Source organism: Aythya fuligula, chromosome 20 (genome assembly GCF_009819795.1).
Source record: "Aythya fuligula isolate bAytFul2 chromosome 20, bAytFul2.pri, whole genome shotgun sequence".
Taxonomy (NCBI): Eukaryota; Metazoa; Chordata; class Aves; order Anseriformes; family Anatidae; genus Aythya; species Aythya fuligula.
Window position 1 is genome coordinate 9067047 of NC_045578.1, and position 24809 is coordinate 9091855.

Genomic DNA, 24809 nt, shown 5'->3' on the forward strand with positions numbered 1-24809 from the left:
CGCTCCCCGGGCCGGGGCAGAAGCGGCCGGGACGCCCCGGGGGGACGGGACGGGCCCGGCTCAGCTCGGGGGGGATCGGCCCGGCCCGGTCGCCCCCACGCCCCACCCGCGCCGCAGCGGCCCCGCTCGCTCTTCCCTTTCATCTCTGCCCATCTCCACTCATCATCCCTTTTCTATTTTTAGCCGGTAGACTTAGGCCTTGGCGCCAGGCCGTTTAAGACCTGTCAAAGTCCTTCATATTTCCCTCATGTCACATGGACCTTTCGCTCCCTTCCCCGCGCCATGCGAGGGCCGTAATTTGGATCTGTGAGCTGGTGAGCAAATGCAATTTGCTCTTCTCCATCGCTGTGTTGTCTCCGTGACCCCAGCCAGCAGGACGGCTGGTGTCCTGTCCGGGGCACTTACACAAATTGCGGGTGATTGATGAAAAATAACAATTCTCACAAGCAGCCGGGCCTCCGCCTTCCCCTCCTCCCGGCTCCGCCGCGGCCCCGCGCCCCGGGGCTCGCTCCCCCCGACGGGGCTGCGCGGGAGGGGGGCCCGGCCCGGGACGAAGCCGTCTCCCCGTGCCCGGGGCGAGCCGTCGGGGCCCAATTCCCGGCGCAGATGGCAAGGTTGGGCGCTCCCCTCAGACACACCTGCGGCCACTCGACGCCTCCGCCCGGCCGGGCCGGAGCAGCTCCGCAGGTGCGGGGTGGGAGCTGCACCCCCCGGCCCCGCGGGGAGCCCTTGGTCTCAGCCGCGGACGCGCCGTCGGGTGCCAGCACCCCCGCGGGACTCTGCGGCCCCACCAGCCCCGGGTCCTTCCAGATCCTACTCGCCCCTCTGCACCCCAACGGGAGCCGCGGGGAGCAGGGCCGGAGGAAGTGGGGAGGGGGCGAGGGGCGGCTCGGAGCTCCGTCAGCTGCTCCGGCCGCGCCTCCCCGGCTCCACCTGGGAACGAAAAACCCCGGGGGTGATGGGGAGAGGCCCCCACCCCGCTCAGGTGCCTGTCGAGGGGCGGCGGCCCTGCAGGCGGGTCGGGGAGGGGCCGGTGCCCGGCACATCCCGGGCAGTTACCGGGCCCCACTCAGTGGGTTTTTATCCCACACCGGCCCCGGTGCGAGGGGAAACCCGCGGAGCCCCGGCAGCCTCCGGGACGCCCCCCCCCCTCTGCCCGAATCCCCCCCTCCTTTGCCCCCAGACTGTTTAGATTTCTCTCCCGCTTTAAAGAAAATATTTCCAGTAATCCAGATTTCTGGAAAATAACAACACGCGGGGAGACGCAGACACAAACGCCGCTGAAGTTTATCCAGAGTTTGAACCACTTATAAACACATTTCCCAGCCCGCTTGTCAGGGCGGGCGGCGAGTGACCCCGGCCCGGCCGGGCGGCCCACGGGGGGCTTAGGGGGGGGCGCATCCTCCGCGCCCCCCCCGCCCTCGTTACCTCCACGCTGCTGTGAGCCGAGCCCCGCCGCTCGTTGATTTTATTTTTTAATTACGGAGCTTCCTCCCTGCGCGGGGGCGGCGTGACCCCCGCCCGGCCCCGCACCCCGGGGCTGTCCGGCTCGCCCCGTCGGGGCTGCCCCGCTCCCCCCGTCGGGGCCCGGCGCCTCGCACGCCCCGATCCCGTTCCCTTGTAGGGTGACGGACCGGGCCCGTGGTGGTGGTTGGGGGGGGGGGATCCCGCGGCGTGAAACCCGAGCTGGCACCGCGGGGGGCGGGCGGCAGCGCGGACGGGGCGGGCGGGGTGGGGTGGTGGGGGGGGGGGGATCATGCAAATCCCTCTGTTTAAAAAACTTCCATTTGAGAAAGTGTGTCACATCCCGGCGCGGGCGCGTAATCCCCGGGCTAATGGCATTATCGCCGCCTCATCGCCGTAATGGGATGGGGCCGGGGGCGAGCGGCGGCCGAGCCCCCCCCCCAATACACACACACCCGGCCCCTCTGCCACGCGTGACGGCGGCTCGGTCCCGACGGGGCGCGCTCCGGTCCCGGGGTAGTGGAGCCCCGGAGCCTCGGGGGGCGGCATCGCCGTTCAGGGGTGCCGGGGCCCCGGTTTTCAGCCGGGTTCCCTGAGAGAATCCGGTCCCGGGAGGGGCGAGCAGGAGGCAGCGCGGCGCTGCGTGGCCGGTTCATCTCTTAAATAAAAGAGATTAGCGAACGACGTTATTTGATCAAATAATGCTGTTACGGCTCCCGCCCCCTTCCTTTGCGGGATTAAAAGTGAGGATTTGGGACCGTTGAGCAGTCTGACCTGGATGGCGGCGGGCACAGCGGGGAGGGAGCCAGCGAGCCCCCCGACAGCCGCGGCTCGCCCACGTCGGGGCCCTGCGCTGGGCTCTGTGCTCGTCCCCCGACGGCGCGGCCCGGACGGGGGGGACAGGGCCCCGAGCACCGAGCAGAGATTTGCAAAGGGGGCAGAGCAGGAGCCACTCCGGGGCCGTTGCCTCCCGAAAAGGGGGTCCCGAGGGTAAGGGGGGTGGTCCCGGCTGGGTCCTGCTCCAGGCTTTTCCCCCGCAATTCCTGCTCTTCTGAAGCGGGTGGGTGCCGGCCCCACAGGGAGCAGCCCCAGCCCCGATGGGGGTGACACACCCCTGCTGGCCCTGGCCCCTCACCGTGGTCATTGTGTGGGGTGAGGAGATCGGCAGAAATTATGGCATCAAAGGCAGGGCGAGGTGAACGCTGCTGCACTAAGTGGGGCCGGTGTCCTGGGCTTCAGACAGGGGTTGGGAACGTATCTGAAATCAAATCTGCACCAGGAGCTGACGCTGCTGCTCTCCTGTCATGAGATTATTTTTTTTGTTGTTCTAGGTTTGACTTTTAGGATTGCAGAATTCAATGTCTCATGTTTATAGGAGAGTTCAATTCACTGCTGAGAAAATAAAGGCAGCCAAAATAAATAACGTGCTGGCCATGGCCAGGAATAAAGCTTTCTCAGTGCTCGCTGCACCTGTCCCTTTCACTGGTGTTCAATCACGGACACATCTGACACAGACCCAGCTCCGCATGGAAACAATCTCTCATCGTTTTTATTCACATTTCCTCAAAAAAGCAGCGCTGCCCTGGGCCGCTCCGTCAGGGACACGGAGGCAGTGCAGCGCCCTGTGCCGAGGTGCTCTGCCGATTTTAATCTGGGCGCTGCCTGGATTTTAATTTCAAAGCCAGCCTGCACATTGAAACAGCCGAGCCACCCCTCGTGTCTCCCACTCCCAGCTTTTTCCCCCTTCTCTGTAGGTGCCGGGGTGTCGAGGGGCTGTCCCGCACCATTCGGGGGGCTCAGTAGGGGCACGCAGTGAGCCCCAGGCCCGGCTCCTCTCCCAGCTCCTCGCCCACGTGTGCCGTGAGGCGCCGGCAGCTTGCTCTCCAGACGTGTTTTCCAAGGATACCTAAACAGAGGCAGCCCCGAATAACAAGTAAATAACCGCCCCGACGCCGGGCTGCCAGCACAAAGCAAGCAATTGCCCTTCGCGCAGGTCACTAATCTCTTGACACACGGGCTTTGAGACCTGGGCCACGGGGAGGGAAGCTGAAAGGGAAGAAAAGATAGTGGGCACAATGGCGGGGCTAATAACCCCTCTGCCGGCTTTGTCTGGGTACACTCGGCGCTACGTAGGGATCAATTCATCTCCGCAGAAAAACCCCACTCCTGGGCTGTGAGGGGGCCGGGGCCGCCCCCGCCCGGAGCGCCCTGAGCATCCCCACACAGGGCTCGAGACGCTGCAGGTATTAATAGCCCCCATTTTGTAGCTGACGGTAATTCCCTCCTGTGTTTTCCCCTCCACGCTGAAAACAAACCCTTCACTTGATCCGTTTGTCCTCTCCAGTTGCCATCTGTCTTCCATCCTTCAAATCTCACCTTAAAAACAGTGCCTCTTGAGCAAATCCTCCCTGCCGGCCCCGCGCGCCGTCTCGCCCGGCGCAGGCCTGACACTACAAGCGCTCATTGAAGTGAAGGGGATTTGAGAGCGTGCAGGACACGGCGGGATTAAGGCCACGGATTGCACTCCCTGGCCACAGGCTGCTGCGAGTCACCCCCTGCCCGGTGCCCCCCACCCTGTGCCCCCCTGCCCAGCTCCTTCTCCTTCACACCCGGGCATCACCAGCCCTGTGAGGGCAGAGCACCTGAGCCACCTCCCCAAAACCCGCACAAAGCACAGCAGCAGAAGTGACCTCCCTGGCCCCAGGGGACTTTTCTGTTCGCACACACAGGGCCGGCTGCTGCCCACCACCCACCCACCGGCAGCGGGGCAGCGGCTGCAGGGCGGCCAGGCCAGGCCGGTGACTCACAGACATCAAAGGGCAGCGCAGGCACTAACGAAGTCGGTGAGCGGATGAGAGCGGACAGTGCCTGCGCAGATGTTCGTCAACAGCTTTTCTCAATTACAAAGCGCAGCAGAATTTACCCGAAAGCACACGGATGAAAACAAGCGCTGCGCAGTGTCCTGGCCCTGCCTTGCACCCTCAGGGGCCCAGGCCAAGCAGCTCCCCGTCCCCATTTCAGCACTGGCACTGCGTTACCCCATGTAGCCTCGCTGCCGCCGTCACCTGCTCCCATCAAAATCATGGTCTTTCTTAAAAAAATACACCTTGTGAGGCTTTGTGGGTGTAGACAAAAGCTTGGGCATGTCCTGGTCTGATCCAAACCTTTGGAGCCAGTGCGATTTCTACTGAAAAAAATAAAAAAAATCCCACATGATTTCACTGCATGACCTACAGCAGGGCTGGTGCCTGGTGATGTTCGGCTGGGACAGGCAAGGGCAGCCCTGATCCTGCACGGCTCCCACAAGCACCACGACTCACCAGCAGTGTGAAACATTTACACAGGAACCTCGTGGTTCTGATGGCCCCACGGGTGGGACAACGTCTCGCCGCTGCCACACAGCTGCTGGACTTTCCCCTTCTGACAGTGAGGGGAGCAAACCTCGATGTTCCCTGAGAGGTGGGTGGGTGCCCCGGGGTTGGAGGAGAGTCAGGGGAGCCCCCGGCCTCCTCCCTGTGCCCCGCTGCTCCCTCCATGGCCATGGGGACGTGGGGACACGGCAAAAGGCAAGGAGGGGACACCGGGGCTCAGGCTGGGGCTGCAGGTGCTGCCTCTGGTTTTCTGCTTGAACGGAGCTGCTGGGCCGAGCACGGCCTGTAACCTTCAGCCTGTGGCAAGCCAAAGTCCTCCCACGAACAAACGTGCTCAGCCGGCACCCTCGGCACTGCCCGGTGCGGGCTGGGTGACACATCAGGGGTGCAGGGACATGGCACGGGCATTTCCATCCCCTGTATTTTAGCAAAAGCACAAGCCCCATGTTCCCCATCCCGCTTATCGTGGCACGGGGCCGCACACGCCGGCACTTCTCACCTCCCCAGATAAGGGCTGCAGCAGCAGCGGCGGCTGTGTGCGGGCAGGGGGGAGTGGGAGCGGTGCTGGGCTGGCACCGGGACACGGCTGGCACCGACCTTTTATTACGGTCCTATAATAATATTGTAAATACTCGCTGGGAAGTAATTACATCCTATAAAAGAAGCAGCAGCCTGTGGTTTGAGCCAGGACCAGCTCATGACACTCATTTTAAAAAGACGTTTCATGTCTTGTTTATAGATTAGATTTTAACCTGACAACCTTTTAACATTGTATTAAATTAGAAATTAACTTCGTATGACTGCTCACCGTATAATTGACCTACTGATAGGCTGAGTGCTAGGGAATATTTAAGATACCTTTCAGACAGCGAAGTTCCCAAGAAAATTCAGAGCCTTCCCCTTGATCTAGACCAGGGCTTTGCTATTAATTAGTATTTATGGTCAGGTGGCAGGGCTGGGCATGGAGGGAGGGCTGTGGGCAGCCGTGGCCACACTGTGCCGTGCCCAGCCCGGGGAGGTGTTGGGAGGAGGATGAGGGGACAAGGACTGCTGGCTGATGACACCCACGTCTGTGACCTACCTTCAACCTGCATGGGGCTGCCTGTGTTTTGCTGTAATTTCCTGCAGCAGAAATCCTGGCAATGAAGGCAAAAATTCAGCTAGGAGCTCAGCAACATGCACAGGTTCAGATGACATCCGAGTCCAGCAGGGGACAGGGTGGTGACTGGTGGGACGAGCACCGGTGCACAGAAACCCGGCTCCTAAAGGATCCTGCCCCTTGCCCAGGCCTCGTCTTCCCCCAGTGACAGAAACAACCAATATCCCAGACCTGAACTCCCCAGAATCTGTGAAAAGTGGAATTGGACCCAGGACCACGGCCAAGACACAGGCCTGTGTCTCCCGGTGCCCCAACACCATGCAGGACGGGCGGGCACCGGCCCTGCCACCGCCACGCTGAGGCCCTGCGGCTCGTGACTCGCCTCCCCGCTACAGCGCGCCCTTTGCTTTCAGCAGGGTAAAGGCATTTCTGGTAATTGAAACCTGCTCTGGAAACGTGCGCGAGGAGAGAGCATTGAGCAGGAACACAAGCAGCGCTATCGGCCAAAGGAGGTTTTACCCCGCCGGGCCAGGAGATGAGGACGCCTCGGTACGAGCCTCGGTTTACACTTGGGTTCAATTAACGTTAAGGAACAGCATGAGATTAAATTGACCCTGTGCTGTTTTATAAAAGGCTTAGGACATGTTTACAAACAGCTCTGCATAAAACCTGGCCACCAGCAAGGGCCCCGCGGCCCCGTGCTCGCACGCACACACGCACGCACACGGCGCTCGTTGCTCTGCACCCCCTGGGCATGGGGCAGCCCCATGGGGTGGGTGGGCAGCGTGGGGCCAGACGGGGGCCGAGCCACCCCCACCTCCACCTGCAGCTCTGCCCTTCGCCCCCGCAGCCCGACTCAGCAGCCCCGTGCCCACTTCGTGCAGTCGGCAGCGTTTTCTGGCAGAGCCGTGCGGGCGTCCCCCTGGCCCCTGCGCTGGCAGCACCGCAGGAATGCAACACCTCGGCTTCCTAATTCCTCCGGCTGCGGGCACGCTGCTGCCAGCCAGCACGCGGGAGGGCAAAAGCCAGGGGAAGCCCAGCCGGGGTCGGGCAGCCCAAGGGCTGTGCCAGACCGCGTCCAGAGGCACAGCCTCCATGCAAGGACAGGCAACGGCTGCTGTGAAGCCCCCCGTGTCCTACTGGGTCTGTCCTCACTGTTGCTGGCTGTGCAGATGAGGAGCAGCAAGCTCTGAGAGGGGCTGGTGCAGGGACAGAGGCTGTGCTGCCGCAGACACATGCTCGTCCCGGCGCCTTTTTCATCTGTGAGGCAGGCCAAGCAGTGGATTCAATTATTTTTTTCCTAGCACATAAGCCACTAATCACTTACTGCGTTAAAAAAGCCTCATCTCCACAACTTTTGTTCCCATTTTGTCCAATTTAAACTCAAATTTAAAAAAAGCTTCATTTTCTTTTCTTTTTTTCCAATCACAAAGACGCGATCTTAGCTCCATTGACTCGCTAATTGTAAGCATTCAAATGGCCGGGTTTAAAGTTACACTTAGCAGCTGTGAAACATTAGGGTGAAGTGATTACAACCTACTGGAGGATACCGAACATTTTTACAATATCTCAGGAGCATAAGGGAAAGACAACAGGAAATGGCGCAAACTTTCCTACCCTGCACAGTAACAAGCCAAAGCAAAGAAGCGAGAAAAGAAAGGCAGAGACGCAGTGCGGACACTGCTTGGATCCTCAAAAAAAAACACAACAACAACAAAAATACCCTAACGAAGCCCCGTGGAAGCACCACACATTTATCCCTGTGCTTGAGGAGGGTGGGAGGTTTCACAGCTGCTCCAAGCAGCAAAATCCTCCTGCGGGCTCCCTGCCCTGCCCTGGCTGCCTCCCCGCGCCGGCCTTTGCGTGGCCTCGTCGCCAGCAGGATTTGGGCAGGGTCTGAGGAGGGGACGTGGTGTGGGGACAGAGGGGATGTGGTGTGGGTCTCTTCTCCCACACATGGGGCAGAAGCACCTGGAAGCTCCCGACCCCTCTGGTCCTCCACTGAGCCCCAGCTCCAAGCGGCGGCGTTTGGAGAACCTCCGACTTCCCACTTCTTTCCAAGCGGCCGAACGTCCCCCTGAACTGAAGCACGCTACATGCGTGTGTTTATTACAGAAACCAGGGTAGAATAAGAAAGCAATATTTCATGTTAATTCATGAAATCTGAACTCAACTTTTAATAGAAGGGCTCCACTTTATGCACGGAGTGATATACAGTCCGCCCCGCTTTAAATGAGACGTTTTGCCTTTTGAACTCAGCAGGAGGCCGCTGCTTACTACTACTGGAAACAGTTTAAAACCCTGCGAGTCCCGCATGTCTTTTGGGCTCTTTTCGAGACAGTGTTTTATATCATGGCACAGCATTCTTGCAGCGCTGCCTGTGACGGCCTGCCAGCTGCGCCCTTTGAAAGTTCGGCGTTTCAGAAGCTCACCTGGATTATTTCCCCCACAACGTGAGACACTCGGCCGAAATCCTGTGAGGACCACGAGTCTCTTGCGGTGTTCTGCTCCAACCGGGCTTTGGAGTGGGTCCAGGGGGGTTGAAAACCTGGTTAAATCAGAGTCGGGGGCTAACCTCCCTCAGGCCACAGCTTCACCTCCCCTGGCTGCTCCTGGGTGCTGCCTGGGATCCCCGATCCCACTCCCAGAAGCCAAACCCCAAAGGTGCAGCAAGGCCTTGGCTCCCAGACCCCACACAACTCCCAGACATGGCCCTGGTGCCCGGGGGTGTGCAGGGCAGGTGTCGGTACCGGGAAGCTCTCAGTGGCAACTCAAGGGGGCTTTGAGTGGCTGCCTGAGCCTGGCGCATAAGTTGGGGAAGTGTCAGGCCCACACGTGTGTCCAGCACTGCGAACACCTTGGGAACGTTGAATCGGAGCCTACAGAGTTATTGTTGCAACACACTTGGCTTTCACTGTCTCACCGAAGAGCTGGAACTTGGTTATTCTGCTGGCTCATCTGTGAAAGTATCAAATTAAAGTTAAATTAGCCACCTCATTGCAGTGCTCTGCCTTTTTTTTTTTTTTTTTTTCTTTTTTCCCTTAAGCTCAAGGATTTCTTAACAATTTGGCTACAGGGCTATCGACAGCGGGGAATTTAGGACATTCTTTTCAATGAACCAGACTGAAAATATTTTGGTACAGCCCCAGTTTGTAGGGTTCCCCCCCCCCCCCCCCCCCCCCCCCCTTTAAACAAAACATCCTGATTCAAAGGAGCTTCTTGCAGACTGGGAATTTCCACATGGCCGTATTGCAGCACTTATAAAAAGTGATTTAATGCCTGCCAACAACAAATACATTTCCAATGACACCACTCCGCATTATGCGCTATCCTACTTTGTGTGTTCACAAAGAACCCGCGACCAAGCTGTTCGAGGCAGCAGCGAGAGGAAGAACAGCAGTCGCCTGCCTTCAGAAGATCTCCGTCCCTTACGGCTGCTCTTTGGAAAGGCTGAAAGGAAACAAGAATCACGGTGACAACACAATCCCTTCTGTATGTGTTAATCTGGATTTTGTTTGAACTTTTGGAGCTGACCTTGGCTTGAACTGTGTTAAAAACCCTAACTGGTGTGGACTGACTTGACCCTGTGGTTCCATTTGTTCACAATGCCAGCCCTACCCTAACGCACTTACTTCAATCCATTATTTTACAGACATAAAAGAAACATAGCATTACAGCGGAGCCTGTGAGCACAGATATAGCCAGTGGGCTGGAGCTGCAAGTTCTTATGGGCAAACTCTCCTCTGATTTCATCCCAAGGAAGTTTTTTTGCTTGAGAAAGGCCTGACTGAAAACCAAGCAAGAAACTGAAATTATTGCTGCAGACTCTCAGTTTTTATTAGTGGTTTGCAAGCCTGAAGAGAGAGAGAGAAAAAAAAAGCTTCTGAGATCTGAGGCATGGCATTACACTTAAGAAAATAAAAAGAAATCTAGCCCAAGACTGAATTTGATATTTGGTGTTTGGGGACGGAGTAGGAAGAGGGTGGTCAGTCCTGCACCAGTCGGTGTGGCTGGTGTAAGCTTCAAGAGTGCAAAAAGATTTGTGGGTTTAGATAGTTTCCTCTCATTTCCATGACTCAAACGGCTTCTATTAAAAACAAGCAGTGGGAAGGAAATTTCATAAGCTGACAGTCCCACCTCACTTTCTGCTTCCCAACACAAGTTGGCTGAGATGTAGAAATTCATGTGGTTACTATGTGCGAGCCCGTCACTGCCTCAGAGAGAGCTGCACGGCTCCGGCGGTGCGCGCTCAGCGCAGTGTTACGGGTTCAGGATGCTGTAGGGTTCTCAAAAGCCTCTCACACGTGATCCTGCAGTACCCTAAATGTAGGTGCACATCTCCAGCGCCTCGTCCTCGGCTTATGGGAAGCAGGACGAAGGGGCAGTGTAACAGGCACAGGTCGGACACCTACATACACACGTGGGTGCTGATTTCCAGAGGTGCAAGGAACACCATTTAAATCTTTCACTGTAAAAAACTGTTTACATTTGAAAAGTTCTTACACCCAGGGATGCAAAACCAAGCTAGACTGGCTGAGTAACATCCACCGATGGCTTTAATTAAATCTCTCGGTTAGTAAATATGCACATAGTGTCTGGTCCAGGAAGATCTACGAAACACAGGGGTAGCCAAGTAATACTCCATGAACACTGACATTTAAGTAGTTTCTTGTTTAACTTAGATTTATTCAATGACACATGCATTTCTGGACAGATATCTGAGTTCCAGCGAACAACTTTTATAACCAAGTATGAGAAATCGGTGACTGCAGTTAGTCAATTAAGTACGTTTCTAAAATACATGACTAGAGTAAAACTGGAGCAATAGAGAGAATTCTTCCGAAGAACAAAAAGTAACATTTCCATTTGTAATACTCCTGGCATTGATGAATCTAGAGGGGAAGGAGGGCAGCAAGGAGACGCAACAAGGAAGGAATAACATGATCAACCCTGTCCACAGAAAGTCCTTGAATCTCCACTCTCTCCAGTTCATTCGTTAATGCTCGGCACTTTTGCAGGCGGCTGGAGCTCCTGGCTGGCGCTTGCACCACACGTTACCGAGATTCCCTTTGTCTCTGAGCACAAAAAAGCAGAGAATGGTTGTGAAACCATATGCTTGACCGAAAGTGGCTTAGAAAGATTTCTTCTCAACCAATCTCTTCCTGAACACAGCGAAAAAAAAGAAGCCGCAGAGCTATCGGGATTGAAGACAGAGTCTCTTCATATTGCACAGGAAAACAAAGTCAAGATTTTGTGAGTACGTTCCAGGAAGGTTTACGCGGAAGAGTCGTCAATATTTATCAGGGTAACGAGAACCATCCAGCACGGCAGCTAACTGGCGGGTGACAGACACATCAAGATTGTTTAGGCAGAGAGACAGCTTGTTACCCCGTCTTGATCTCCCCTTGTATGTTTGACTAATTTACGGGAATCCTGTGGGGAAAAGGCTGAGAGGCTGGTTTTCGTTAGTCGGGAGGGGTGATCTGTAACCATCAAAATTGCGTGGAATACTTCCGCTGGTGGAACCGGAGCTGTTACTGAGCGTCTCTATGCTTCCCTCTCGCTGAAGCTCTGAAATGGGAAGAGAGAAGAGGCCCTGGTTAGTGTTTCAGATAAAAGAACCCAGAGTGCCATTAGATGGCCGCTTTATTGACAAATCTGTTTATTGTATCCCTGCTCTAGCGCTGCATTTGCTTGTCATCCATCTTTTCTGGGGCGATTTGACGAATTGCTCCAGAGGCATCCCAGCTCCTGGTCCCACATCTCTGCTGGGTTTGTATTTCAGCCCAGCAGCAGAGGGCTGGAGGCGTTCAGTGCTGCCCGGCATGGCAAGCCCTTCGCTGGGGGTGAGGCCAATGACTGGGGACTTGCCAGGGTTCAGGACTGGGGATGCTCACGGCTGAACTGAGCAGGGTGCAAAGGGTACGGAGGCAGATGAGGGAACATCCTTCCTCCACAGCAGTGCTGCTGGGATGGAGGAAGGGTCAGCAGCAGCACCAGTTACTGGCGGTGTGTACCAGCAGTGAGTAACCACTGCAGATCGCAGCAGGGACTTTCTACAACCCCTTATGCTGCATAAGCAGACATAAATATCTCTGCTTTTTTTGAGCCAAAATATCCCCTTTACTATGTGCCTGGGCTGTGGCCCAGAGTAAAGGAGAACGCCTCATTGTGGCTCTCCCTTTTGAACCATCTCCTCCCCTCGCTGACCTCCCAAAGCCTTTCTTGCTCCCTAATCTCGAGGCACGAGGATTTTTGTGTGTGTAGAGCATCGTCTGGACCCGTGGCCTCTCTGTGAGCCACTTGAACCCAATAGTTGAGTCAGTGGCAGCGTGCAGCAGCGCCGCTGGGCAGCGTCACCCTGCCCAGCACTCAGCGGCGGCATGCAGCGGTGAGATTAGGCAGAGCCGCGGGGACACGACAGGAATCCTCTCCTGGACATGCGGTGACAGCCTACAAGAAATATTCCCTCGACTTGTGATGTGCGGCCCTAAGTGCAACTTCCCAGCCCTGCGCAGCCTGCACTCAGGGAAGGGACACGGGGCGAGCAGTTTGGACAAATTCCTCCACAGACATTTGCTGCAATGGGACCCCAAGACAAGGATGTATCCATGCATGGCAAAAGCAGAAAGCCAGTTCTTCACCAAACCAATACGCATCCCTTTCCAGTGTCCTCGCAGTGCACACAACTCCCGTGTGCCACCCGGGCACAGGAGGGTACTGGCCACACGAGCTCACACCTCGATGAACGAGGGCTGGGAGATGCAATCCCCCATCGCAGAGGTAACTTGCCGAGGAGATAATCTGCCCAGGATCCATAAAAACAAATCTGCAGGAAATCGGTCACCCTATAAGCAGCACTGATAATGACCTCAGCTGGATTAATCATCATTTCTTGCCAGTATTCGGTTAAGGAATGTACGTGCATAAACCTCTTCATTTTCCTCACATCCTCACTCTCCCATGAGTTCAGGAAGTAAAAACAGTAATTTAAATCAGAAATGAGTGGCGTATCCCACACTAATACTGCGCTTATCCTGTCTGATTTGGTGCTTTTATCTCCCCTGCACACAGCTGGCTTTGGTTAAACGTCTCACGTCAGAGCCTGCGCTCGCCGGGCAGCCATCAGCAGCGCGCCGGAGCACGCTCCGGCCCCGATCAGACACCATCAGGGCTGCCGAGCTCCTCCTGAGGTTCCTCTGCTCCTCCACCCCGGCCCTTTTTAAGCTATAATCGATTTTCAGGCACATGTTGTGTTTCCAGTAACCGTAACAAAAGGTGGAAAGGGGGAAAAGTGCGAGGGCACGTTCCTGCGCTCCGTCCCGTCCCAAAGCCTTCCCGCCCGGCCATGGGATGTGTTTGGGGGGATTCAGCCTGGCAGTGCTGATTTTGAGGGGCTGCGACATTTCTGTAGCCAGCAGCACTCGTCACCTCTGCGGGGGACTGCCAGGGGGTGGCACTGCAGAGGCTGATGCCAGGCAGGGAAAAAGCACAGACAAAAAGTGTGGGAGGCACAGCGATGGGTGCAGGGCCTTGTTGTGGAGGCCGTGGGCTCTGCTTGCCACTATCTGGCATTAAAACCTTTTAATTAGGAATGGGAAGAGGCAAAAGAGAGGTTAAAGCAGATGCAGAGGCTCAGAAGGAGCTGGAGGAGAAGTTTTCCAGAGCCTGCTTTGTTTGGAGAGGGTCAGGTAAAAAATGGGGGAGTTCCCGTGCCCAAACTGCCATCCCGACACCACGACAGCCAGCACACTGCCCTGAACAAACGAGTCTGAGGGTTCCCAAACCACTCTGTGCTGCGTCCGGGCTCACTCTGGAACCGATTAGGCGGCCAGGCAGAAGAGCCGTGTATTTCGATACCTAAGGAGCCGCTGTAAAACTCCTGACACTGCTGCGTGGGGGAAATTGGGCTCTTGCACACGGCCGGGTCACGCCGCAGCACCTGGGCCACGTGAGACGTGCAATTAGACATGACATGGTCACCAGGGACGTCCTGCCCTGCAAACATGACCCCCTGTGCACCTTCCTGCATTCCCCCAAATTAGCCCATTTTTTCCAGCTGTTTCATTAATAAAAATACCCTTAAAAAAAAAAAAAAGCCCAGTGCAAAGCATGATCCTGCTGCCCTCAGACCTGCTGGCAGAGCAGGGCAGGGCAGAGTGAGGTGCACTGGGATGTTGATGCTGGTCCTGCTGGTCCTCCTCACCTGTGAGCAGCCCTGAAGGAGCAGCTGAACCCTGCGGACCGGACACGCATGGCTGGAAGGAGACAAAATAGCTCCCAGAGCTAACCAAGACATGCCACATAAGCCGTCGGTCCTACATGTTGTGAAAAGGCTGGCTGAGAAGCAAGGAAAATGAGAACTGGGACCCAGCTGCTGCAGGACGTGGGCACTGAGCAGCGGTGGCTGCGTGGCTCTGGGCTCCGCACCGCTCGGGCACAGCGGGGCAAAGCTCCCGGCGGGAGATGCCGCTCACTTTGGCGGAGCTCTGCTGGGGACAGACTTGGCCCCAGCATGTCTGAGGGTTATTGTGTCTGCGTTCCCCCATGCACACACTGTCGAGATGCATTAACTTCCTTAAATGTACCAGTAAAACAACCGCTTCTGATGCACTTTAATGAACTTGTACAGTAGCCAACAAATTGTGCATCATATAAAACCCATTCTGCCTTATAGACTCCCTGGCTATTTTGTAATAACTGCAATTTGCTTCTGCTGAAGCAAGATAACCAGAGTTGAGAAGTCAGGCTTTGCAGAAACCTAAATATTTGATTTGGGGGGGAGTGGGTGGGAGAAGGAAGAAAGGGGCCTCTGGGAGCTATTTATGGGGTCAAAATAACATGAGACCTGCTCTTCTCCTAGCATTTCCACCATCAAGGAAATGAAATACTGTGAGAAGACCAGCACTTGCATTATTTTGGCCCCATAAATGGCTCCCCGAGGCATTCAAAAGCCCGTGAAAAACAAACACAAATACAAATAAATGCTAATACTGGAAACGTAAATACTAAAACCTGCCCCCGTCCCTAGAGGAAACGACTCACAGAGTTCTGACTGACCAAAAAAAAAAAAGAAAACAGGAAAAAAGATGAAGGAGCAGCAACATCTGCTGAAGCCATGAGGAGCAAGTCACTTGAGGGGAGCCGGCAGTGGCCCTGCCGCGCTTCTGGCGCTAGGAGTCTGGGGCACCGCTGGCATCACCCAGGGTGCCATAAGCACCAGGACTTGCAGGGCACAGGCTCTCTGAAGGCAGCAGCACCTACAGCCCTCCCTGCCGTGCATGTTAGCCTCTCGGCCCCGTCACGATACCGCTGCTGCTCGGGGCAGTGGCACCTAAAGGTGCTGCAGTGCACCTGCTGCCAGGCCGGGCCTACCTGCGCTCTGCCTGCCTGGACACCGCGGCCTGCCTTCAGTGCCTGTTCTGTGGGAAAAACTGGAAAGGAATGTTAAAAAACCACACAAACAACAAACGTTTATTTCTGTTAATATTCCTAAATGCCACACTTGTAGCACCTAAGCCACTCTCTGCCTGCCCAGGGCCCAGCGGTGAGGAGGAGCAGTGGCTCGGGGCACTGAGGGACGCAGCGGGGCAGGCCAAGCATCCTGCCCCGTGGGGGCTGCTGTCTGTCCACTTCCAGAAAGCTCCAGGAACTGTCAAAGGACTTCATCAAATCTAGAAAGGTATAAAGTCCTGCCAAGCTTAAATGTGAAACCATTTTATATGGCACATTAATTCAATGCCTGAAGAAAATCTATATAGCCCTCTTTTGCCCGGAACACTCATAAATTATGCTGCCTTTCTTATTTGTGCTCTCGCTGTAGTGGTCCACTTGAAGCCATGGTATCTCCTTTATGTCTACTCAAAAATCTCCTCTCCAGTGCATTATTTCTTCTAATGGTTTTTCCTTTCTCTGTGTTTGCCCTTCCCTACACCGGGCTGTTAAGTACAGTTTCAAAATATCCTCAAAACTCATTTGCTGGCGGAGCTGACCCTTTCCTCTACCTACCGAGCGCTGCACAAGCCCCGGCACAGCCCGGCGGAGCCACAGCCAGGATAAATGATACAATGACAGCAGCCTGATGTGTCAGGGCAGCGGGGAAGCGGCAGCAACTCTGAATACAAGAATTATTCTTCATCATCTCAAACTGTCACAACACATTACCCTCAAAGCCGCAGCTCGCTGAAGGAGTGACCCTGGACTGAATGGGAGAGTGCTCGGGGAAAGAACTAATTGTAGCCTCTTTTCACACGTCAGTCACTTTTCACAGCACCAAGCCTTTCAAGCTCAACTAATGTCAAGTTCCCTTTTCCTTTCTCTGTGCTGAGTATTTCTGATTTTTAAGGATGGCATTTTTAAAGGAACAAGGTCTCTGGCAAGGGAGGAGGCTGGGCAGGGGAGGGAAGGAAGCGTCAGAGCGAGCACGCATCCCGAAGTCTAGCAGACGCCTCACGACTCGTTAGGAATTACACAATTAACAAGTAGGAATGCAGGAAGCGGGGTAATGGCCAGCAGAGCTCGCATCTCCTTGATTTTGTTGCTGTCATTCACCACAATTGTTCCAGGGAAGTTTTGGGGCTCCACCACAAGCCAGGGGCTGGCTGGCAGCAGCTTCCCCAGCCCCTCTGCCTGGGCGCAGGGTGGACGGGGGGCTGCGCCTCTCCCCAGACATGTTTCAGAGCAACAGCTCCAAGGCCAAAGGCAGAGCTGTGTTGTACAATCGAAGATAATTTCTGTCCTTCTTTCAGAGAAGACTCCCTGCAGACACACTTCCCAAAATGACAGCCCGCTCCATGCTCCCAGACGAAGGCATGGGCCCTTCACGCCTCCTTCTCTTTAGCCGAGATTGTAAAATACTTTGCAGCAAGGACTATTTTTTTACCCTTATATTTGCACAATGCCTATCACCGGGGACTTGCAGAGCTGACTGGGGCTCCTGAGTGTTACTTATTAACTGTAATGAATAATAATTATGTAGCTTCTGCCATCTGGATTCCCATTCAAAAGGATCCTATATAAAGCGAACACTAAAAGGCAATTTATATTAACACAATGGAAGTCTTGAGGATCTCTTAAACTGTTTGTAATTTACACAACGCTCCCCAGTGAATGGATTAGTTAAACATTTTTATTTTACTGATTGCTACTGAGCGGAGCGGGACGTGCTCCCGCAGCGGAGCTCTCACCGGCCCCAGCCGCGTGGCTCCCGCTCCCCTGCCCACCGGCATGCACTGCCACACGTATGCTCTCCATCTCTCTGTGTTTAGACAACAACCCAAACTCAGCTGGACACTTTTAGCTCTAGGACTGCATGAATGTTAACTACCAACACCAGCAGGCCCCACTCGAGTCAGTGCTGCCTCCTGGGACATGCGTGGCACAGCCTGAGGAAGAGAAAGGCTCAAAAGTTGAAGATGTGTAACTGGACTGGTACATAGAAACACCTCCCCTAATTCCAAGGCTCTAAAATTGCATTGCTGATAGTGCAACTGTAGGTTTTTCTTGGGTATTCGCTTTCTTATGACCCACGATTTTGTGAAGAAGGGCACTCTGAGGGTAACGCAGCTTGGCAGCCCTCTACAGCTGCGCACGGAGGCGAGGACCCAGATGCTGGCTCTGGCCCCAGTCCCACACTGGGATCTGCACCCACCTGCAGACTTGGGTATACTGATAAGCAAAAATCTTTAATATTAAATCATATTGAAACGCAAGCACCAAATACTCATCGAAGCTCTTAATTTTCCTAGCTCCTTTTAATTTGATATGGTTGAAAAAAAATTTCTGAGCAAATGTGTTTTTACAGTACTCCTTCCCAAATTTCAGTCTTCATCTATTACAGTAATGTTTAAAAAGGAGTAAGATTATCGTGATGTTTACAAGTCCATTAAACCTGCTCTCTGCCCCAAGTCCTGTGCCCAGCTCTCCCAGTGTTGGGGCAGCCAGCAGGGGCAGCTGCAGGGACCAATTCCCTGCAATGTTTCGTGGGGCTGTGACAGATCTGCTCCAAAGATCTGTTTTTTTTTTTTTTTTTTTTTTTTTTCTAAGCCCACAGATTTTTAACTCCATTCAAAAGAGGAAATGTAACACTATGGCATTTGAACACTGAAAATCAATCCTCATATTAAAAGCACTTCATCCTGCTGCATCTTTCAAAATGTTGAGACACCACACAAGCACCCACATTAAATTTTCAAAGTAGAGAAGACTTGCAAACACTGCTTGTACAACTCCTCTGAAATCAGAATTCAGTGGCCTATGTAAAATATTAGTTACAGTCAAACTATCTTGCAATAACTCTGATGCTGAATCCACATAGAATTCGTTAATGTGATGCACTTGGAAATGAAACCTGGCATCTCGGAAAAAAGGTGGCAGGATCTACCAAGGAGATGAGGAGGTACAGAAGTCAGGCTAGAGCCAGGGGATTGAAGACTGAGCCTTCTGAACATCAGAGCCCTTCAGAGACTGAAAATTTCATTTCTAGTGCCTTATTTCAATGCTAAGATGCCAAACGTCTAACACTTACAAAATTGGGAGGACATGTGAACTTACATAAATGACTAGATTTACTTCAAGCATGAAGAGATTGTTGAGATACAGACAAAACATTTTCATGCATGAACTTCGAAAGAATTTTGTCTCCCGAAAAATAAAAAAGCTTGTTTCTCATTTAAAAAAGAGAAACCAAAAAGCTCCACACAAGTTGGTTCCACGCAGCATGAGACCCAAGTCTCTGGCGTCTTGCCAGGCTTGACTCTGAACATTTTATGGAAGGTTAAAAGTGCACTAGATAAAGGACTAGCATTTAGAGAGACAATATTCTTCATGATGGGCACTTTCACAACGACTGCAGTGCTTTTAAAAAATAATCTCAAGTTTCCTAGAGCTGTATATTTTTGCAAAGAGGTTTAGGATGTTTTCCTACATAAATGGCACTTCAGAAGGATGAGTTGCCGATTTCAGGCAGTATGTGAAATTTCAAGAACTGGAACAGTCGAATGGTTACAGAAAACAGATTTCTGTAGCCTATACACATCATGTAAACCTACAAATCCTTATGCACGATTTCCAGTAGAGTTTTAAAAATGAATATGCAGATACGGTTGTTTTTGTTAAAGGCATTCTCTCCTACTTAATCTTGAAAGTTTTACTATGTTGCTAGTACAAATCCTATAATGTACCTTAAATGTAAGGCATGCTTTCCTGTGCAAGGCAGTGTGTATACAAATTTTTAATGTATTCAGGCAGAATTATCTTGTCTCTTCAGTTACGCAAGCAGCACATCTGTGTATATCAGACCAAAAGCATTTGCAGAGAAAACACTGTATTAAAATTCCTGGGTTTGGGCTCTCATTCTCAGGGTTACAGGAGTGCCTCAGATTGCTCAACAGTGACCCCTCTGTCAGCCTCTGACTCCATAAAGAACAGAAATTAAATGCAATCTGCGTGTTCACGACACCTACCAGCTCCACAACATGTGCTCCACTTTGTGTCCTACACTGCCCAGAGGCTTCGGGTCTTGCTCAGAAGTTCTGGAGGAGTTATCCCTATTCCTGAAACCACCACATGTCTACCCAAAGCAGGTCTAGACCCAAAATGTGGGCCTTGGCATGCTCTTTCCCATCAGTTCCAACAGACCCGGAGCCACCCGAGACCTTGGGGAGGGGGGTCCTGGCCCAAAGGCTGCCGCAGTGGAGCCACCACACATGGGGAGTGCTGCCGGCAGCCTCCTCCTCTCTTGCACCCAACCCAAAAATTGTAGCAAAAAAGCTGGGTATGGAAAAGCTGCCTGAAAAACCGAACAAATGTGGTGGTGACCTCACGGTCTGGGCAGCGTTTCACTGATATGCCGAACGGGGGATCTGAGGCATGCCGAAACCTCAGAACTGCAGCAAGTTCCTTTCATGTCTAAGACCTATTTTTTCCTCTCTTGTGATGTTGCCTTGGTTATTGGACCTCCTTAAAAATCCCGGTTTAGGAAGACAAGACGACCCAGGAGGAGGACAACTTCTGAGCCGAGTGGGCCTATGTGTGCATCTTGCATGTGTGTGTGGAGGATTGTGTGCTTCTGACAAAAATGTATTGCTGAGTTCATTTTGAAAGTATAGTATTACAAAGCAAAGTAATTCTGGCACAACTTCTAGTACTTCTGACACAAAGTGGCCTCTCTGGCCAGCGAGGAAAGCTACTGAGAGGCTCTGAGCTGTCTTCCTGGTGCAGATTGATGCTGAGGAGGAAGCTAGAATGGACTGGAATTTGGGTTCAATTCAAAGGAAAAGTTGAAAGTTTGGGGGGAGCAGATGCTCAGCTGGTCCAAATCAGAAATTTTTCGCTGAAGTGCACGCAGCCACACAAAATGAAGTCACCCGGGTTCAGCCCTGTCTGCTCATCTAAATGCTTCAAGGCTCTTGAATCTGAAGAGCTCAGGTGGAAATCTATCGAGCAGAGGTTTCCTCCTTTCATCTCCGCCAAGCTAGTTTTAGTGTCTTTGAGAAACTCCAAACACACCCCAGTAATTCCAGTTCCAAACTGAACTTATTTGGCCTATTTAGTCAGTTATTTCAAAGATGATGTTGACATTGCTGCTTCGAGCAGACCCATTTTCTAAACACAGACCTAATTTTCTGAAGCACTCAGAGCTTGCCGCAGTTCTCTTGCAATCAAGTCTGTACCTGGACTGGTGTTAACCAGGCCTGCAGAAACAACGGGAAACCTCGGGGGCTCGCTCACTTGCAGGACTGCTTGAGGCTCTGAATATGCTCTGCCGTATCTATATAGCTCCAAATTCTGATGTTAGACATAAATATGAAAGAGCCTTGATAAAAGTGACATCTGAAGCTTGACTTGGCCTTTTGTTGAGGGAGTTGTTTGGCACAGCCATCTGCATTCGTTCCCATGGAACCAGAAGGCAGTTGAAAGTAACTGGGACTTTTTCCCTTTTAAAAATTTGTATTTTAAAAACTGTTCCAAGTATGGATTCTAAGTCGCTTTGCCTTTTTAGTCACACTGTTACAAGCACTGTCAAATGCGTGAATGAGCTGCAGCCTACAGATGAGCACGTAGCAGAGGATAACTCTTGTGTGAAATCTCAAAGACCTAATGGCAAACCAAGGCATTCCTCTAGCCACATCCCACATGAAAGGCAATTTAAATCATCTCAAGCTGTTCAGATTCTGCCTTGTACTTGGGCATCTGGCGGAAAAGTTAATACCACTACCTGCTCTTCATGTCGTGTTCCTTCACATAGTTTTCACTCGTTTCGTGAACGTGGTGACCAGCGACGTTTCCAAAAGGTGAACTAAACAAGTGACAATATAGGCAAAATATAATCCAAATACATATTTTTTGAAGGTGCTGATAAAACCAACCCTGACTGAAAGCAAAAAAGCACCATTTCAGGTTAGGGACCTGTCCCCGTACAGCACATCTATCCACTGTTGCCTCCATGGCTGCAGATAAAGGGAGGAAGGCTGCCAGGTTAATTGTGATTACCGCTGCCAAACCTCATTTCCACTGACAGCCTGGCCTCGGGGAGGGAGCACCCAGTGGGAGTAGCTGCTCAGCGAGGCAGGAGATACCCCCCATGGGAAAGCCGTGCCCTGGCTTAGGAGAAAGTCAGAAGAGTCTCAGGGAGGGGAGCTGCAAGCATCTCACAGCACATTGCATGGGACTGCTTCTGGTCCCCCAGCGTGGGGCTATCTGCATCTGGTTGGGAAACCACCACTGTTCCCATCCTGCTCACCTGGATCAGGGTGTTCCCATTCCTGGCCACCCCTGCTCCTCACTCTGCACTGTGCCAGCGAGCCCAAGCAGAGCGCCTGGGACTGGTCCTGGCTGCTGCCTCTGCCAGCACCTTCCTGCCCGCGGCCTTCCCAGAAAAACATCGTTGGAAACGGTCGGAGAAGTGATACTGACCCTTTGTCTTTCACAACACCATCAGCTTTTGATGTAAACACAGAGTTCATGTGTTGGGTAGATACTAAGAAAGTCACTGACCAAGGAAATAACAAATAAATACCAAAAAAAAAAAAAAAAAAGTAAAAAAAGCATGGTATTTTAGCTGCGGGGATGCTCTTGGAAAATGGGATAAAATGTCTCTCACGGAAAAAGGCAGTAAACAGTTTACATCCCGGAAACAGCCGCTCTGCAGAGTGGGTGGCTTTGTGGTGCTCTGGGCTGTGGTTGCCACCAGCCAGTGTTAGGCACTTACCGGTCCGGGATTTTTTCACAACAGCAAATGGTTGCTTGAGATGTTCATCCACTTACCACCTATTCCTGTCTGCATGGAAAACTAATTCCTTCATCGCTGGGATGCGGGACAGACCGCATTCAAAGCTGCTCCCTGCCCATGACGGGAAATGCCTGGGAGAAATCTCAGAGACTCTTGCTAATGTCTGAGAAACACGAAGCGAAGACTAAAAGCCAGCTAGCTACAAAAGCATAACCACCTTGCCTGAAGTGGCAGGAATGAAACACAAAATATAAACAGCAGAAGTGGGGAAAAAGCTATTTACATTTTTTAGAAGTTTCAATCTTTTTCTAAAGTAGCTCACGCATTACCAGGGATGCAATTACCAATGATGTAATTCAAGAGGGCACCAGCAGAAACACAGAAAAACAGCCAGTCTATTATCTTTTTGTCTTTACTTTACCTCAACATCTTCTTTGTGAAAGAACACCTAACTTTTTATACAGCACCATTTTTTTCCCAAACCAATGTGCTTTTGGAGGGTTCTTTCTAAAATCACTAGCATGAAACTCTGCAGGAGTCTTAAACATATTCCACTTCTGCTGGGTTGTAGCATTGATGTTTTCTCCATTTGCAAAATGCTTCCAACCGATCTGCAATTTTTCTTGCTATTAGTATTTTTTGTGTGTGTGTCAGACATAAAATATTTAGCAATAACAAACAGAGTAGGATGAAAACTGCCGCAGCTTGAGAAGTGAGCTCAGGATATGATTCCTCCTCACCGGATGCCTGGAAGATGTCACTGAAATTCTCTCTCTCTCAGTGCAACCCGTGTGGAGCCAATATGAACTCCCAGCAAAGTGCTTAAAAACCCATTATTTATAATAACTGTTAAATGATGAGACATTGTTTACCCAGATCGCAAGATAAATTCTCACTTACAGAATGCTTGCCTGACCGTCCTGAACGTCATCTGGTTTTTATTTAAATGCAAAATGTAATTAGGCTCCCAATAACACAGCAGAAGAATTCAATAAGATAGGGCTTTTCACTTACAGTTTAATATTAACATTTTCCCATAAATGTTAATGAATAAAAGTCTACTGTTTTATATATTATCCATGGTGGGGAGACAGCAGGCTAGGAATGAAAGGAAAGATAATATTTCCATACCACAAATTACAATACCTACCTCAAGGAGAGCTAAGCACTCCCAGCACTGTCATGGACTGGCCCCAGCACTGCCTGCCCCTGGGTGTCCAGTCACCAACCCTGGCCCCACGAGATGTGCCCTGGAAAGAGGCAGCACTGGTACGAGAGGTGCTTCCCCAGCAAAAATACCCCCACAATATTTTTTTTTTCACCTTTTCCTTGCTGCCTTTTCCCTGCTTTACGCATTCTGTCTGCCCATCTCCACTAGACAAGCATCAGATAGCCAACAACGTAGCTGTTAAGCAAGGATACGGCCCCAAGCCCTGATGTCCTTAGACTCCAACGTGGATGGCAAGGCCAGATTATCAGAAAAATCAGGTTACCGTTTGTCTGATACTCTGTTAGAGAAATGCATGGGGGTGACAAGAGGCGATGGCAGGACTGCAGTATGATGATAGGAAATGATAAGGCATCCAAACGGATGGAAGCAGGCCCTCGAAGTTGCGGAGGTGGCACTTCAGGGGCCCATCGAAGGACTTCTGCCTCCTGAAGCCAAACACGAGGAGGAGATCCAGGGCCTCTGCTGCTGAGAGGACTAAAAGCTGCAGGGCCGAAGAGCTGGCTCAGGCTGGAACATTTTAATTGCTTCAGCTTTTGACCTGCCATTTATTGATGGGAATTTTGCTGTGTTAATGTGTGTTTTGCTGTTTGGTGACTCATACTTCATTGTATCTCTCTAATAAGAAGTGTTCATTTAACAGCTCAACTACTTAACAATTTATTGCATAAATGGGTTTCCATTCTCCAGCCTCCTCTCCTGTCTCCCCTGATGAGGGCAATGCATAGTTTATGAGAGCTTTGCAATGACTTTGGCCATCTTCCCTTCAAAATCAAGGGAACAGGAGATGCCCTCGGCATCAGCACGATGTTAATGCTCCACACTGGCAGGAAGGGGAGTCGGCAGATTGGCCGCGTGTCGTTTTAAGATAACAAAAGGCTCAAACCTTCGAAGAGTTAATGCCAGACGCGTGGCAGATCTGCACTATATAGCAACAGAAAGGGGAGCAGAGTCAGACTAACCATCCCGGACAGCGGGACCCCGGGTTGGGGTCAGGCAGTCCGTCTGGCGCACACCTCCCAGTGCGCAGTGTGCCCCGCGTCGCGACCCCGTCTGTGGCTCATATGCAATGTGAGGTCACAGGAGTAGCACGTACAGTGACTTCAGGTCTCTTTGGCATCCCCAGCACTCAGATGACAAAACTGAAGCAGACATTGAGGGGCACAAAGGCAGCAGCTGAGCTGAGCAGAGACATGCACCTTCCCCTGGCTAGGCTTTAGGACCAAGCGCCAGCCAGTGCTGCACACAACTAAAATAATTCCCGTAAAAATCAGTGAAATACCCCAGCCTCGATCTGAGAGGTTCTCTGGGGCTGCTGGGTTTGGGAGGACAGAGAGGAACTGCCTCATCTTTATTCTGCCATCACGCCAGCAGCTGCAACAAGTTTGGGCTCACAAAACAGCTGTAAAAATACCA

General features: G+C 52.3%; 1 protein-coding gene across 7 annotated transcripts in view; it reads right to left on the bottom strand.

The window, feature by feature from the left end:
• Positions 1 to 10590: 10590 nt before the first annotated feature.
• The window catches only part of BCAS3 (BCAS3 microtubule associated cell migration factor), a 354038-nt gene continuing 339819 nt past the window's right edge, over positions 10591 to 24809 (bottom strand). For 5 of the 7 annotated variants that reach the window (XM_032200766.1, XM_032200765.1, XM_032200763.1 and 2 more), the window contains one exon: positions 10591 to 11505. In XM_032200766.1, coding sequence (XP_032056657.1) covers positions 11357 to 11505 — 149 coding nt within the window. In that variant the 3' untranslated portion in view covers positions 10591 to 11356. The remainder of the gene's footprint in view (positions 11506 to 24809) is intronic. The other 2 variants (XM_032200759.1, XM_032200760.1) reach the window with 2 other exon arrangements.